General features: G+C 40.5%; 1 protein-coding gene across 6 annotated transcripts; it reads right to left on the bottom strand.

The window, feature by feature from the left end:
* Positions 1-1427: 1427 nt before the first annotated feature.
* MCFD2 (multiple coagulation factor deficiency 2, ER cargo receptor complex subunit) lies at positions 1428-13705 on the bottom strand. 6 transcript variants are annotated; one of them, XM_056820208.1, is made up of 4 exons: positions 13174-13705; positions 8506-8659; positions 7671-7830; positions 1428-2950 (listed from the first exon to the last, which is right to left on the bottom strand). In XM_056820208.1, the coding sequence occupies exons 2-4, from the start codon at positions 8634-8636 to the stop codon at positions 2825-2827; spliced, it is 417 nt and encodes a 138-aa protein (XP_056676186.1). In that variant the 5' UTR covers positions 8637-8659; positions 13174-13705; the 3' UTR covers positions 1428-2824. The 6 variants fall into 6 exon arrangements, with proteins under 6 accessions (XP_056676186.1, XP_056676197.1, XP_056676184.1 ...); XM_056820219.1 differs by having other exon boundaries at positions 13345-13705; XM_056820206.1 differs by having other exon boundaries at positions 13350-13705.
* Between the last annotated feature and the right edge of the window lie 3484 nt (positions 13706-17189).

The following is a 17189-nucleotide window of genomic DNA, read 5'->3' as shown; positions in this document are numbered from 1 at the left end:
ATTGACCAAAATACTAATAAAACCAATGTTCTAGGCACAGCTGGTCCAATATAAGAGTGAATTTCACCTCTTTTGAGTCCCTTATCCTTGAGAACAGACTAGGAGAGTAGAAGAGCCAAAATCAGGCCTCAGAAACCAAAGCCAGTCTTTGTCCCTCGACATCTCACTTGCTCTCTCTAGGGTTGTTTCCTCAAACATTAAAAGCAAGATAGATGTTTAGAGTCCCTTCTAACTAACATTCCATGAGTCAACAATTCCATTAGGCAATCCAGAAAGCATTTATTAGATGTGTACTCTCTATGGCTGGAAATGAGCTAGTAGGCATTTTCTAAGAATTGCACAAAGGCTAGTGGGAGGAGAGGAGGATAACTAGGAAACTAGGATAACTAGTTTTTGCACAATAAATAGGCAATAGGAGTTTTATGTCTTTGCTTTGGTCAAAACAATTTTTCTTTTAGAAAAAAAAGAACAATTATGACTTCTGTAGTCAACCAATAAACATTAAGAGCCTATGCTGTGCCAGGCACTTGTACTAAACTCAGGGGATACCCTTTTTCACAAAAAAAAAAAGGCTTAAGACAGCTGCTACTCTCAAGGAGCTCCCAATCTAATGGGGGCAGGGGGTTAGGACAATACATAAAAAGACCTAGTTCTGGGGCAGGATGAAGCCTGGCAGCTGGGGTGGAAAATTATTTTAAGGAAGTATGAGTTAAAGAGTTGATTTCATCTTATAGAATGTGGATTTTCTGGATATCATGAAATCTAAATGAAATGCAAGGCTGCTTCTCCGCTGGCAAACTTGAATGTGTCACTTAGAAAGTGCCAGCAAATCCAACTGCCTGGGTCTTGGGGAGCTTTCAGCAATGTTGACCAACTTCAGTACTTTGCAATAAAAGTTATCAAGCCGAGAGAGAAAAAGCTTTGTATTCTGCTCTCGGGAATGTTGTAATATGTTTAACTTGGCCAGTGAAGCAAGCACCAAAAAGACACGTAATTGCTAAGAAAAAAATGTCTAAAATTGGAAAATGACTGCCAATGTGAAGAATCCAAGGTCTGTGAGGTCAATGCAGCCTTTGAATAGCAATCAAGAGCTTCATTTGAGAAAGCACCCTGCTCTGGGGCTGACTTTGTACAACTAGACTTGGTGATGTAGTCCTTTAAGTTACCCAAGTGCTTTCTTTCCACACCCCACAGATAGGAATTGGTATTATTCCCATTTTACATATGGAGAAAGGGAGGTTAAGAGAAGGAAGTCCACATAGCTGGTAAGTTTCAGAGTTGGAACACAAATGTGGGTCTATTAACTCTAAACCAATCAAAATGCCCAAGGGCATCACCATCTATACCACTTGATAGAAAATTATCAAAATGAGCCCAAGATCAAAAGGAGCAAGCAGATGCTCAAGAAATCTTCCACTCTCCAGGTATTGAATTTCATCATCTTTATTACTCATATATCCAGAATAATCCATTATACAAATCTTTCAAAATAACTAGATATTACAAGAATAGTTACAACTTAGTTCTGATTGTACAAACACTTGACACAGGAAACCATTTTTATGAATAGTTTTAAGAATACTTTAATAGAGAAAATAGTTCTTTGAACATCTTAAAACACATTTCAGTAATCAGATTCCTTTCCTAACTTATAATAATGGCATCACTTCCAGTTTTCTAAAGCCATTTAACACAGAACATCAATCTAGTCCAAAGTAGAACTGAGACTGTTTTCTGTCTCAGGGCTGTTGTCTTTCTTTTCAAATACTGTTGAGTCTACAAAGCTCAAAGGACTCTAGGCCTTTTTTATTCATCTGAAAGAATTCAAGTATTTTCTTGACCAGGAAAGCTCATTTAAACAACTTTCCTTCTGAAATCTACCTAGTTAGGATGTTAAGGTATCTCACTAACCCTTAACTGGCAGCAAAAACTTTTTCATTCTGATGCAGGTTAGATTATCAAGAGTTGTATTTTATATCCCCTGTAAGAGTTTTAACATTTCACCTATAGTTCCTAGACCATAAAAGGGAACTCTGGAAATTAGTGTTAAATAGAAACATTAACAACATTAACATTTTTGACACCGTTTGGAGCAAAGAACCATGTTACATTCATTCAAGATCTCCCCCAGGTTGAATATAATGTTAAAAAAATAATAAAGTATAGAGATGTGGCAGTAGTCCTGTAAAATATTGAAAGACTGGAAAGCTTAAATGCTGAGGTCAATGTAAGGGTTATATACACCCAAGTCAAAACTGTTTTCATCAATAGGCTCTATTGAGAGTTGAGTTCAGTATTTGGCAGACATTCCTTTCTAATGTTTGTAGTTATAAACATCCTTGCCTACAGCAAGCAACCATCTTTACTGGGTGAGCTACACAGAACACTGATTAAATGAGGACATGTGGGGTAGATAAATATTCAGCTGGGATTATGTCTGGGCCATCATTCATTTCCTAGGCCATATGAAGTTTCCCTGATCACATGAAAAAAGTATTTATTTGACAAGACTTTCAGATAACATTAAAACCAAGAGTCGGGTAGCATCCTACATTCAAAACTGAGCTCCTAAGCATCCACCTCAATGACAAACCTCTCTCAAAAGTGCTTGTATGTTAAGAAGTTAAACATGAATTCAGGGTGATATGCAGTTTCATCGCTTTTGAGTCATGTCTGCCAAAAAGATTCTATTTTCATCCCAAAGTAACAAGTTGCTACAGGGTCTCATCCTTCAAAAAGTATGACTATCCTGCAATACGGCAAGCATTCGATCACATTTTACTGGGTCACATTTGCATATAACTAGCAGACTGTCAATGGATTTCTATTCCATGGATTTTGCAAATTCAGCATAGTCGATGTAGCCATCAAGATTCTTATCATCATCCTTTAAAACATCGTCTATCAAGTTCATCAGTTCTTCTTCCTTCATGATGGATGCCTCTCCTTCCTATGAAACATAAGCATGTGTCAGTAAGTCATAGTAAATAAAACCCAGAGGAGAGAGGTTACGAAGCTAATGCCAATGAATGTCTCTCCCAAACATGAGAAATATGTACCAGGATCCAAGGAGACCACTAGAAAAAGCCATGTAGTATCCAGATTCTACATAATTATGTATTTTATTCATTACTGTGATTTCATCAGTGTAGGAAATTATCAATGTGAAAACTCCCTCCATAGAAGCACACTGGCTGTGAAGATGGGATTAATTCTCCCCTGACTATTTTTAGATTTAACCACCAGGAATGTATACACCCCCATTTAGACCTTAAGTGGGGGGGAGAGGAGGTCTATGACCCACCAGTGCTAGTGAGCGACAAATCAAAAATGACCGACTACCCCCGGGCAATCTGAAGCAAAGCTATAGCTACTACTGGTCCACATAAAAGTGGAAGTGACACAAAGAACTGTCTTTAAAAATGGTGGTAACTTCTGATGACCAACTTTTTCTCCTTTGAACTTGGCCTTGGAGTAGCTCCAGCTTGAGACCTCAGACTGTTCTTCGATTTTCCCTTAGAACTACCACGTGGGTGAGTGAAAAAGGCTGACTCCCTTCTCTGGCTTTTCTGGAGGTACTAGCCTTGGGAGAGGCCCCCTGTCTTAGAGGAGGCCTCATGGCTACAACCCTTGTTTAATTTACCTCTGAGCCCCTTTGCTGGGGCCTCTGAAGTCCTGCCTGGTTCAAATGGGGCTGGAGTAATTATCCACTCTCTCTCATTTCCTTACTTTCACTCTTTCCCTCTATTTTCCTTCTTGAGTAATTAATTTCAGTGACCACATTTCTCTTATATTTAGTCCAACCCTTTAATTCTTAACCCTTTAGGGCATATGGCTTAGACAGTTGCCAAAGTCATGAAAAAATCTCACAAAAAATGGGGATCAGAAACAGGACTTGAACTCAGCTCTTCCTCATCTCCAGAATAGCTCTCTATCCTCTCTGCCAGGATAATAATAAAAATAATCCTTAAAAACAATTCAGAAAGTAGCAATTGCCTGAACAAGCCTGTATTTTAGAAAATTTTGGGGGTAGGGAGGAACTTTCGCCTGTCCCACAAACACAGCCCATAAACTCTGACCTGAGGGTTTTTGCAAGTTGCTCCTGAGGTGGAAGGAGGTGAATTTTGTGACACAAACCCACAATCAATACTGGGGAAACATCTCAAAAGGAAGAATCCCAGTGAGAATAGAGCTGAGCATGAGTGATATGAACACCACAGTGATCCATCCCAGACACTCTCTTCACTTATGTGAAGTATAGAAATCATGGGGCCACAGGGGAAAAGGGAACAAGATTAGAGCCAAATGAGGGCCACATGGCATCAGAGAAAATCTAAATGATGTTGAATAAAGAATTTGTTTCCAGTACTTCTCGATAAATAGTTTACAGCACAAGTAGAGTCAAAGTCACTGTTGATCCTTACTTTTCCATACTCTCCCCTCCATTGCTACCCCATCTTTTTGTTTCCACAGTCACATTAGCCCCAGCCCTAATGCACTGCCCAGTCCACCCCCAAACCTCTGCTGCAACAGCCTTACTGATCTCACTGCCTCCAGTCTTCCCATTCCAATCCCTCCTTCCCACTGCTGAAGATCTATCTTCCTCAAACATTACATGATTAGGCCATCTCCTTGCTCAAAACCCTCCAAGGCTTCTCATCATCAATGTGAATCTTAAAATTTCTCAGACTTGTGAATCTTAAAAATTCCCAGACTCTACCTTAGAACATTTGGTTAGGACCATTCCCCATTTTAAAACAATGAAGGGACTTTGATCAGGAAGGTGGGAACTCTAACTAGGGAAGATAAAGTTGTAAACTCCTTACTGAACAATGAAAAGTACTTAACCCATACTTAAAGTGAAGCAAGAACCCTTAAGCTAGGTCTATTTTTAGATCTAATACAAAGGGGTGCTAAGTACCTATGAAGATCAAATTAATCAGGCAACTTGCAAAGGACAAGATTAGTCTACTCAGGTGTGAATTACTCAAAAGTTTTAGTCTACTCAGGTGTGAATTAAGAATGGACAGTCCTTTGGAAAACGTCTACTGTGATTGGTAGATGTGAAAACTTAGGGGAGGTGACCTAAGAGAAAATTCTCTTTAAAAGGAGGTCAGAAGGCCTCTGAAAAGTAATTCAGCTTTGGAGCTGAATTGGAGGCTGGTCTCTCTCTCAGTGGCTGAAGTAAGTGCAGCTTTGGTAGCTGAGTTGGAGCTCGGACTAGATGGAGTAGCTGGGTCTCTCTGAACACTAGAATCTTGCTTGGGACAAAATCTTGTGGTGAGTGGATTAAAGACTGACTGGTCTCTCTTAAAGCTCAGGCCTAGGCCAATAGCCTAGGCCTCTTTTCCCATTATTTCCTCTTTCTCTCTCCCTTTCCTTAATTCCTTATTTATATTAATTAAAATCTCCATAAAAACCCAGCTGACTTGGGCATTTCATATTTGGGAAATTTTCCCATGGTGACCACTTTATTTTTAATATAAAATCAAGACACAAAAAATTATCTTTACAGTTTTGGCAATTCAAAGTCTTGAAATCATATTTTCGTGGTCATAGTTTAAGGCAACCACTCTTTTAACTGTAACACCAACAAGATAATACCTAAACTCTGTAGCTTAAGTATCCCGGCTTACCATTCCAATATGGAAATCCCTCAATCCTACCAGTCATACTTTGCATCTTCTTGCCTCTACATCGTTCTTCTTTAAATGGAATATCTTCTCTACTCTAAATTCTACCCATACTTGGGGTCTAGCTTAAATCCGTATCCTCCAGGAAGTTTTCCTGGACTATCCCATTCCATCATCATCCCTTGCCTCTAAATGTCTATGGCATTTACAATCTATATTATTCAACTGGCACTTAGCACGTGTTGCCTTAAATTAATGATTATCTTTTTTTATGTGGCTAAATCTTAGCTCCCTAATTAAATTTCAAATCCCTTAAGGTTAGAAATCAGGCATACTTAAAGACAGCTAGGGGGTTCAGTGGACAAAATGCCAGGCCTAGAGTCAGGAGGACCTGAATTCAAATCTGGCCTCAGACATTCCTAGCTGTGTGACCCTGGGACAAGTCACTTAACTCCAATTGCCTAGCCCTTACTGATCTTCTGTCTTAAAATGGATAGTATTAATTCTAGGAGAGAAGATAAAGGTTTAAAAAAAAATACATATTTGACTCTTATAACTTCTAGAATAGGGATGAGAATGCAATAGGTCTTCATAAAGATCTGTAGCTTGAATTATTAGGCAGAACAGCCTAGGTCTTTTTCCCTGTATGTTTATATGTCAGTAATGCCAAGGGCTGGCAAATCCAGGTGGCCAAACTAGACGTCAGAAGGCTGTGGTTCTGTCTCTTCTCTGACTTTTACCAGTCATATGACCTAGTCCCAAACTTTTCTAGACTTGTTTCCTCATTCAATTCAATAAGCATTTATTAAGCACCTATAATATACCTGTTCAAGAACAATTCTAGGCCCAGGGGAATCAAAGATAAACAAGCGATTTCTTTATAAAATGAAGTAGGCTGAACTAAATGATTTCTAAGGATGCTTCTTTCTTGATATTTTAGAATCCTCAATGTTAAGAAACTCGTGCATCAGGGAGGAGTGAGAGGAGAGACTCTGAATTGCAAAATTTCAGAAAACAATGGTCAAAAACTGTTTCTACATGCAACTGAAAAAAATAAATTTAATGACCCTTTCTAAAAAATATAGAAACTCCCACATGCTAACTATGAATTTTCTAATTTTTTAAAGGACATCTAAAACCAGTTATCTGTAGCAGGGATTGGGACTGAATGGCATAGAAAATCCCAAGCTATGAACCTATTCTATTTCCAAACCACCACCAACACCACCACCCCCAAAGGAGCTATCCAAGGTACATTGAACTAAAATGTGTTAAGAGTTTAAAAAGTCTCTAGTTTGTCCTTTATGGGAGAGGCAAGAGAACAAGAACAAGGAAGAGGAAAAACTAACAGTAGCAGGATGTGACAGGAAAGTCATAAAATTTTGGAGTTGGAAGAGAACTTGAGGGCTATCCAGTTCAACTCATACCTGAAAAAAAAATCCCATTGACTCTCCAAGGGGTTATCTAGCCTTTTCTTGAAGACTTCCAATGAGGAAGGCCCAAACTCACCCCCCACCCACCCCACACACACCTCTACCCCCTCCTAAGGGAGCCCATTCTAGTTCTAAATAACTCCAACTGCTAGAAAGTTGTTTGTTTGTTTTTTAATCCATCTTTGGTACTTCCATCAATTTCTCCTAGTTCTAGCTTCTGGGCCCCAAAAGAAGGAATCTCTCATCCATCTTCTACATGGTGGCTCTTTGAACACTTGAAGGCAAATATTATGTCTCCCCTGAGTCTTCTCTGCTCCAAGCTAGTTCTTCATCCCTAGTTCTTTTAAAATATCCTCAAAGGGCATGAATCTGAGGCCTTCTCTATCCTGGGTGCTCTCCTCTTGCTAGTCTCATGTTTATCAATGTCTTTCCTGAAGTGTGGAGTTCAGAATTGACTCCAGGTAGAAGCTACACAGTAATGAGTCTCTTGTTAATGAAAAGGTGAGGTCATATAAGTACACATTATATGGAAATTAATCTCAATTACAATTACAAAAGGGTCTTTCCACAAGGGCATTGCCTCCTGTGTGGATTTTTCACTCACCTCTTTATGGACATGAGAGATAGCAGTAGCGAGTTCTAGGCCATCAAGCAAACTATTGCCATCATAATCATGCATCTTGAAGTAATGCAGCTGCAGCTCTTGGGGAGACATCTCCGACTCAGTTTTCTCAATGACACCCTCTAGGTGCTCCATGATATGCCTAAAAACCAACAATCAGGCTGAGACCATTGTGAAGGCTTTGTAAAGACATCAATCAGTTCTCTGACTAAAATGCAAAAGTAGTGCATGAATGAATAGGTTTGACCAACCATGGCTTAAAGCTCAGGTAGGTAATGGCAGGGATAGGTAGGTGGCACAGTAGATTGAGCACCAGGCCTGAGTTTGGTAGTGTCTGGGTTCAAATCTAGCATCAAACATTTCCTACCTGTGTGACCCTAGGCAAGTGACTTAATCCCAATTTCCTAACCCTTGTTCTTCTATCTTGGGTTGTTATGAAAACTTCAAAAGTATTAGCAGCAGACAAATGCAAAGGGAAAAGATGGGTTCTGGTTATGTGACCCTCCCCAGAACAATGGAGGTTTTTAGGGATGAATATACCACAGTGTGAGATCATCTGTCATGCACCAAGGGGAAAAACATAAGGGTGACACTGAGAGAAAAGAAATGTAGGCTCCAGCTGAGGCAATATCACTAACTCATATAACTTCTCCAGGCCTCATTTTCCCCATCAATATAATAATGATTATGACACCCACCACCCAGGGCTTGTTGCTTGGAACAAATAAAATCATAGATTGCAACATGTTTTAGGAAAAAATAATGTTCTGGGTGCAGCTACAATCTCCAAACCCCTGGAAGCCCCCACAACACATACTCTTTGTCTTGCACCATGCTCTTATCCAGGCGAACACCAGCATGGCCGTGGCTGTCTACATGCTCTTCTGCCCCAGTGCTCAGGAAGCTGAATGCCCCCAGGAGGAAGCACAGGAAGGTGGCACTAAGCATCCTTGGAGAGCTGATATCTGGATCTAATAAGAAAAGGAAATACAGAGGGATAGGGAAGGCATGAATTACATTACACTTTTTTTTTTAAACTCTTACCTTCCATCTTGGAGTCAATATTGTGTATTGATTCCAAGGCAGAAGAGTGTTAAGGGCTAGGCAATGGGGATCAAGTGACTTGCCCAGGGTCACACAGCTGAGAAGTGTCTGAGGACAGATTTGAACCTATGACCTCCCATCTCTAGGTGGGGCTCTCAATCCACTGAGCTACCCAGTTGCTCCCATGAATTACACTTTAAAGATTTAAGATCCTTTTATCACTCCTGCTAATCCAGAGAAAACTCAGAAGGTGACCCATTGGACTTGAAGAGAACGAGGCTGGTGCTACAAGAAGGGGTCAGAATCTTAGTTCTGCCTCCAGCTTGACAAGTGACTTTAGACGATTTGTTTGTCAAATGGTACGAATAATCCCTGGCCTACCTACCTCACAGGGTGGCTGAGATGGTCTACTGAATGACACAGAAGATATGAAAGAATTAAGTGCTACAGAGATGGAGTAGCCCAAAGGCCTAGCACAAATTAACTAAAAGGCAAAAAGTCCCAGTTCTTCACTGAACCTACCATCTGGTCTGGAGGCAGCAGGTGAATAAATTCCCAAAGAGGGCTAACAGCAAGCAGGGCAAAGGCTCAGTGGCCACAAGAACTGGGGTAGAGAATTCACTTGCCAGCAGATGGGTGGCCAGCAGGTCCTAATGAGCCCCTCAGATCCAAACTGTCCATGTAGTCGGTTGTGGTCCACAAACCCTCAGGTCAGAGCATAGGCTGGTGCCTTAAACTGTTCTCCATCTCCCCACCACACCCCAGCTTAGTAATGGGGAGGGGAGAGCTATGTGGAGCCTAGAGTCCAAACACAAGAGACTTCTGTTCCTTGTCTTTTGCAAAGAATAGCTGTAATCCAAGAGGTGCTGTCAACTACTCATCCATCCCCATCCCCACGAGAATGTTTTCAAAACAGTTTGAGTGCTATTGGGCATATACTCCAAGGAAGTCAGTAACAGCAAGGGAAGTCCTAGCAAGAACAAAATATTCTGAGGAGCCCTCTTTGTGGTAGCAACAAACTCAAAACATATGCCTACTGATTGGAGAATGGCATAGGAATATAACAGAATATTATTAAGCTGGCTATTAGAAAGAACAAACAAGGAGCATCTAGGTAGCACAGTGGATAGAGCACTACATCTAGAGTCAGGAGGTCCTGGGTTCAAATCCAGCCTCAGACACTTCCTAGCTGTATGACTCCAGGCAGGTCACTTCACCCTTGCCGAGTCCTTGCCACTCTTCTGTTTTAGAATTGATACCAAGGCAGAAGATAAGAGTTTAAAAACAACAAACATACAGAATTCTGAAGAATATGGAAAGCCTTGTATGAAGTGATAGACGAACAAACAAATCAGAACTAAGAGAACAGAGGCAGCTAGGTGGCTCAGTAGATAGAGCCCCAAGTTTGAAGATGGGAGGTCCTGTGTTCAAATCTGCCCTCAGACACTTTCTATTCATGTGACCCAAGAAGTCACTTGATCCCCCCAAATTGTCTAGTCCTTACCACCGTTCTGCCTTGAAAGCAATATTTAGTATCAATTCTGAGACAGAAGGTAAGGGTAAAAAAAGAACTCAAGAGAACATATACCATGACTTCTACAGAACAAATGAAACCAACGCTAAAAGGCAGCTAAACTTAGATTAATAACAATGGAACACTATCCTTCACCTGGCTAGAGAGGTGTGGTATGTGTGTGGGTACAGGACCCTGTATACACACTATGATTTCAGAGCTTTATTGGCTTGTTCTGTAGAGAAGGTTTTCGTTGTTATAAGGGAGCTGCAATGTACAGAGGAGGAAATATTCAAGGAAATAACTGATGTTAAAGTCATCAATCAAGGAGGGGGTGGAGGGGTGGAACCAGAAGAACAGCATTGTTTTGGCAGAACTGTACAGACCAGCACTCCCCGAGGGGGGCACTTATTTAGAGAGATAAGTGAAGTATTTGTGTTGATGAGTATGTTGATGAGCCTGTATCGATGAGCCTCCACACTCCAAGAGGCTCACTGAACACAGGCACTCTTCATGACACCATCTGTTCTGTATATGGAATAAAAGGTTTCCATGCTAACTGCCACCTCACCAGAACAAAAAGTAGAGAACATTTAGAAATTACATTCTAACTTTCAAATAGTCAAATTCCAGCAGTGAATGTGCCCCTGCCACACTGTAGAACTTAAATGACTATTCTGGCCCCATGTTTTACACTTCTGAGAAATACAAGTAGGGGGGAGGAATGGCAGATTTTCCCAGACATTTGTCAAATCCAAACAGCCACTAATTAATCATTTGGGCTTTTTGGCTCAATCCCTCTCACAGCACCTTGCTTGGCTCCCACTGATAGCAGCAGTTCCCATGGTTCTAATCCTCAGGAACCAGAAATGGATAAAATAAGTGAACAGAAGTTAAAAAAAAAAAGGACAGTCATGTCTATTTGAGAATTCCAAGACAACATCTAATGATTCAAGTTCAAAATGCTCAATGCTGAAAAAAAGCTCTGCCTCTCCTCTGCCTCCAGACCGAGCCATCACCAGCATGTCAGAAAAGGAGCAAATCCCACACAATCTTGAGTTCCCCCAGAAAACAACAAGCTCTTCATTCTATACAGATAATGAATGAGTGACTCAGAACAGGCCTTCTCTTTCTGACTCAGATGACTCCTATAGGTAACTAGTTAGCAATATTCAACTGGAAATGTCATCACAGCTTGAGAAATTCAACAGTGAGGCCTCTAATACTAGACCCAACAGTAAATTGGTCAGAGTAGGAGTACAATGAATATCTGATGATCTGGATTTAAAGAGAAAAGGCAAGAAGGTGAGCTTCCAACTTGAGAATGAATAGAAGCATCCTCAAGCCTGAACTCCTTACACTGGCATTTGAGGCCCACCCCAATCTGCCCTCATCCTTCCTATTCAACCTTATTTCCTTCTTTCCCCAGCTTACTTTTGTCCACTTCAGCAAAAGTTTCCTTACTGCTACACATCATGCCAGAGTATTCCTGGTTATACTTTCACTTACAATGGTCTCTACCTTCAACACCTCTTTAAAGTCCTTGTCATCTTTCAGTGTCAAAGGTTCAAGATTCAGAGTTAACATGAAACAGTTTGGTTCAGTGGAAAGAGCACCAGCTCTAGAATCAGAAGATATGGTTTCAAATCCTATCTCTTCTGTGACCTTGGACAAGACACTTTACTTCTGTGGGTCTCATTTTCCTCATCTGTAAAATAAGATGATTCAGGGGCAGCCAGGTAGCTGAGTGGATAGATAGATAGCCAGGCCTGGAAATGGGAAGTTGTGGGTTCAAATATGACCTCACATACTTTCCAGCTGGGTGACCCTAGGCAAGACACTTTAACTACCACTGCCTACTCATTACTGCTCTTCTGCGTTGGAACCAATATCCAGCACTGATTCAAAGATGGAAGGTATGGACTTCTTTTTTAATGAGATAATTGTTCCAAATGATCTCTAAGGTCCCTTCCTGGTAGAAATGTTTGAGGACCCTCTTGACTGTTTCAGGCAACACAGAGTTTTCCCTTTTATGATTATCTATAAGCCTTAATGTTTAAAGCATGGTTGAAAGAGTGATGGATTCAGGGTCAAGAAAAACTTAAATTCAAATTCCATTTCTGGAACTTAACTATGTGATGCTGAACAAATCATTTAAAGTCTCAGTTTCCTATTCTATAAAATGGAGATTATAATGCCCACCTTTCAGGGTTGTTCTTAAGAAGTAAAAACACTTTGAAAATATTAAAGTGTTACAAATCAGTTATTAATATTCATGTTGGCACTTATCATACACATTGGACTATTCTTGCCTACTAGATTATAAATTCTGTGGACAAATTCTTCGTTGTCACGTATCTGTAAACAGTGACTAGAGAGGAATACTTACCAGGCACTTGATAAAATGCTGAGTGAACTGAAAGAGACTGAATGTGATGAGCCTTTGTATATTCCTAAACTAGTAAAGGAGATCTCAGAACCTCCCAGAAGTGTTGCTGGATTTGGAGTCAAATAATGAATGAAAAGATTGGACTAAAGGGCTTCTGTGGTTCTCTTCCAGATTGAATTCTATGACCTTATTGATCCTTTGGGCTCTTTAAGTCAACTCAATAGCTGGACACACGGACACACACACACAAGACTATAACTGCATCTTCTTGCCAAGGAATCAAGTCCAGATCCTTCATCTACTATGATTTCCCTTATACCCCAAACCCTATTGTATCCCTAGATCCACCTTCTACACCCAACAAACTCAGCATGTCTTCAAATATCTGGGATGGGTGGGGGTCTCCAGATCCTGACCCGCTTCGTGATTCACAGTCCCTATCCCACTCCCCAAGTCCCCAGATCCTTGTCCCTGAATCCCAAGACTCCCCTCCCCACTTTGTCACCGGACCCTTCCCCTGACCTTGGGGTTCCACCCACCTTCCTCTGGCCGCTCTCGCAGATCCCTAGGCACCTTGGGATCCTGGTTCACCAGATTTCCCCAGCACCCTTTCCTTCACCCGCCCCAATCCACAGCTCCCGGCCCTGTTCCTCTCGATACAAGGTCCCGTTAGCTGGGCTGCCCCGCTGGCCCCAGACCTCTGCTCCCACCTCACCCTGGCCGAAGTTCGGGAGCTGAGGTCCTAGAACCACCAACACTTAGCTCACCAGGTTGTACCTCAGCCTACCGGGCCCCGCGTCCCCGTTTTCTTCCTCCTTTTGCTCCGCCCCTTTGCAATTCCCTTCCGGCGCATGCGTTCCCTTTTATCGCTCGCCCATTGGCAACCGCTCCGCGCTGCCTTCTCACTTCCCGGAGCCCGGCTTGTTGAGGGGTTCTAAGCGTTCCACGTGTAATCAGGTCCAGGCTGAGGGGCGGGGCCTTCCGCCCGGCCCTGCTCTCCCCACTCCGACCAACTTCCTCCCTCTGCCCCGGCCTCCGCGGGGCGGTAAGGCTCCAGCCCGTGAGAGCCCACTCCCGCGCGGAAGCAGGGCTGGTTGCCCAGCGACCAAATACGCCACAAGGCCTGACCTGGTGGGAGCCTCCCTGTGACGGAGCTCAGAACTGCATCTGGGAGAATTGCAAACCTGGTCTTCGAGAGAGCTCAACGAAAATATATGCAGACATATGAAAAAAATGTTCTAAATAGCAAATGATTAAAGAAATACAAATTAAAACAACTCTTTGGGGACAATTTCACACTAAAAAAAATTGGCAAAGTTGCCAGAAAAGAAAATGACAAATGCTGAACGGGGTGTGGGAAAACAAGTGGCCCTGAACTGGTCCAACCATTCTGGAAAATGGCAAAAGTCATCAAACGGTGAATACCTTTGAGTAAACTATATTGCTAGAGCTATTATCCCAAAGAGATTTTTTTTAAGAGGCAAAAGATCCATCCATACAAAAATATTCATAACTGCTTTTTGGGAGGTAACAAAGAATTAGAAAAGTGAAAGAATAGTCATCAATTGAGAAATGGTTGTATATGATTGTGATGTAAGAAAAGATGAATAGGATGGTTTCAGGAAAACCTGGGAAATCTTTTATGAACTGCTTGATGAACTCTGAAAGAGTCTGAAACTGTGATCTATCTTGACTGTAACCTTTAGATCATGGTCATGTTCCTAGGGCTCTTCACCTGTGACCTCTGCTTGGAGCATTCCTGTGATATCTAGCCACTCAACAAGGTCGGATGAGCTGGGGGGAGGGGGTTCCCTTTACACAGAAGCCATCCAGAATACCTAGGATTGCCTATGTTGAGTCAATCCCTAACAAATAAACATGGATGCTTCTAACATCTCTTAAATTCAGACCCTTGGGGAAAAGCTCCAGTTGCCCTGATCTAATTATGGCTTGAATCTCTAGTATAGTAAGGCAACTCACCACCTGAAAGCACACAATTCAAACTATTATCAATAAAGTTCTATTAAAAAGAAGGAAAAAAATATAAATCATAAAATGAACAATTATTCATCAATCATAGCATATATTAGGTACCCCCAATGGGATAGGTTCAGTACTAGGTACACAGTAATATCAATATTGAAAAATCATCAAATATGAAAACTACAGAAATGTGATGGCATGGGACAGTTTTGAAAGATTTATAATGAGGAATTCTATTCACCTCTAGTCAGATGGATGGGGATCAAAACATACTATTTTTCACATCAGTATATTTATTTACATTTTTATTTGAGGCTTTTGATTTTGTATGAATGTCTTCTTACAATAATGACAAATATAGAAGTATGCTTTGCATGATGATACTTATATGATCCAGATAAAATTTCTTACCATCTCTGAGTGGGGGGGATGGAGAGGAAAGGGAAGGAAAGAGACTCTCTCGGGGGACATTCAGATTGAGGATTGAGCTGGTGAAGGCAGCTGAGATGGAGCTGGCCTGGTGTCACTAGAATCCTTGCTTGGACAGATCTTGTGGTGAGTGATTAAGGACTGACTGATCTTTCTCTTAAGGGCTTAGGCCTGGGTTGGCCAGGACTGGCCAGGGCCAGCTTATCCCTTTCTCATTATTTCCTTTTTCTCTTTTTCTCTCCTTTTCTTTAATTCCTCATTGTATTTGTAATTAATTAAAAATCTCTATAAAACCCAGTTGACTTGGGTATATTTGAATAATTGGGAATATTTCCCTGGCAACCACCTTATATTTGATTTGAAACAAGACACTGTAGTAAAAACATATTTTCTGCGGTCACAATTTACTCATCCACTCTTATAATCACTACAATTTATATCTTCCACCATTTTAACTCTTAGAGTTTATGGCTCCCACTCTTTTAATTATTATACTCTGAACGTGGAGAGCGTTCTTTCTCATAAGTCCCTCAGAATTGTCCTGTATCATTGCATTCAGTTGTGACACAGTGTATCTGTCTCTGTGTACAGTGTTTTGGATCTACTCCTTTCACTCTGCATCACTTTCTGGAGGTTGTTCCAGTTCACATGGAATTCCTCCAGTTCATTATTACTTTCAGCCCAATAATATTCCATCACCAACAGATACCACGATTTGTTCAGCCATTCTCTGATCGAAGGGCATCCCCTCATTTTCCAATTTCTTGTTACCACAAAAAGTGTGGCTATAAATATTTTTGTACACATACTTTATCTCTTTTAATCAGATCTATTTTTGCCTTAGCTTTGTCTGAGATTGTGATTGCTACTCCTTTTTTTAACTTCAGATAATATATAATAAATTCTGCTCCAGCCCCTTACCTTTACTCTATATGTATCTCCTTGCCTCAAATGTCTTCCATGTAAATGGCATATCATAGGATTCTGGTTTCTAATTCATTCTGCTATCTGCTTCCATTTATGGGTGAGTTCACTCCATTTGCATTCAAAGTAATGATTACCAACTGTATATTCTTTTCTATCTTACTTTCCCCTTTTGATCCTGCATCTTTCTCCTTTTACTCTCTCTCCCCTCACAAGTATTTTGCTTTTAATCACTACTCCCTAATATTATACCCCATACCTTGTCTTATTCACCTTCTATTTCTCTATAGGGTAAAATAGGATTCAATACATGAAGGAGTATGGTTGTTTTTCCTCTCTGAGCCAATTACAATGAGAGCAAGGTTTAAGCATTCCTCATCACCACCCTCATTTTCCCCTCCATTGTAATAGTTTTTCATGCTCCTTTACGTGAGATAATTTTCCCATTCCACCTCTCCATTTTCTTTTCTCTTAGTGCAATCCTCCTTTTCACACCTTGATTTTTTTTGCATATTATATCATCCTAATCAGCTTGCTCCCACATTCTCTGATTTTGTATACTCCTTCTAGCTGTTCTAATACCAAAAAAAAATTTTTTAAAGAATTACAAATATCATCTTTCCACATTGGAATACATATAGTTTGACTTTATTTAATCCCTTAAATTTTCTCTTTCTTATTTACCTTTTTAGGCTTCTTGTGGGTTTTGGTTTTGAACATTAAATTTTCTATCTAGGTATGGTCTTTTCATTAAGAATGCTTGGAAATCTCCAATTTTGTTAAGTTACAATTTTTCTCCCTGAAAGAATATACTCAGTTTTTCTGGGTAGATGATTCTGATTTGTAAACCTAGATCTTTTGCCTTCTAAAATATCATATTTCAAGCCTTCTGATCCTTTAATGTGGAGACTGCTAAGTCCTTTGTAATCTGAACTATAACTCCATGGTATTTGAATTATTTTTCCTCTGGTTGCTTGTAGTTTTTTGTCCTTGGCTTGGGGGTTCTTGAATCTAGTTATAGTATTCCTGGTAGTCATCTGGGGATTTATTTCTGGAGGTGATCTGTGGATTCTTTCTATTTCTATTTTACTATCTTGTTCAAGAATATAAGGCAATTTTCCTTGATAAGTTCTTGTATTATGATGTGCAGGATTTTTTTTTAATCATGCATTTCAGATAGTCCAATAATTCTTAAATTGTCTATCCTTGATCTGTTTTC

This window comes from Monodelphis domestica, chromosome 1, assembly GCF_027887165.1.
Source record: "Monodelphis domestica isolate mMonDom1 chromosome 1, mMonDom1.pri, whole genome shotgun sequence".
Lineage (NCBI taxonomy): Eukaryota > Metazoa > Chordata > Mammalia > Didelphimorphia > Didelphidae > Monodelphis > Monodelphis domestica.
Note: the sequence above shows the minus strand (reverse complement) of the source record. Positions and strands in the feature narration are given on the sequence as shown.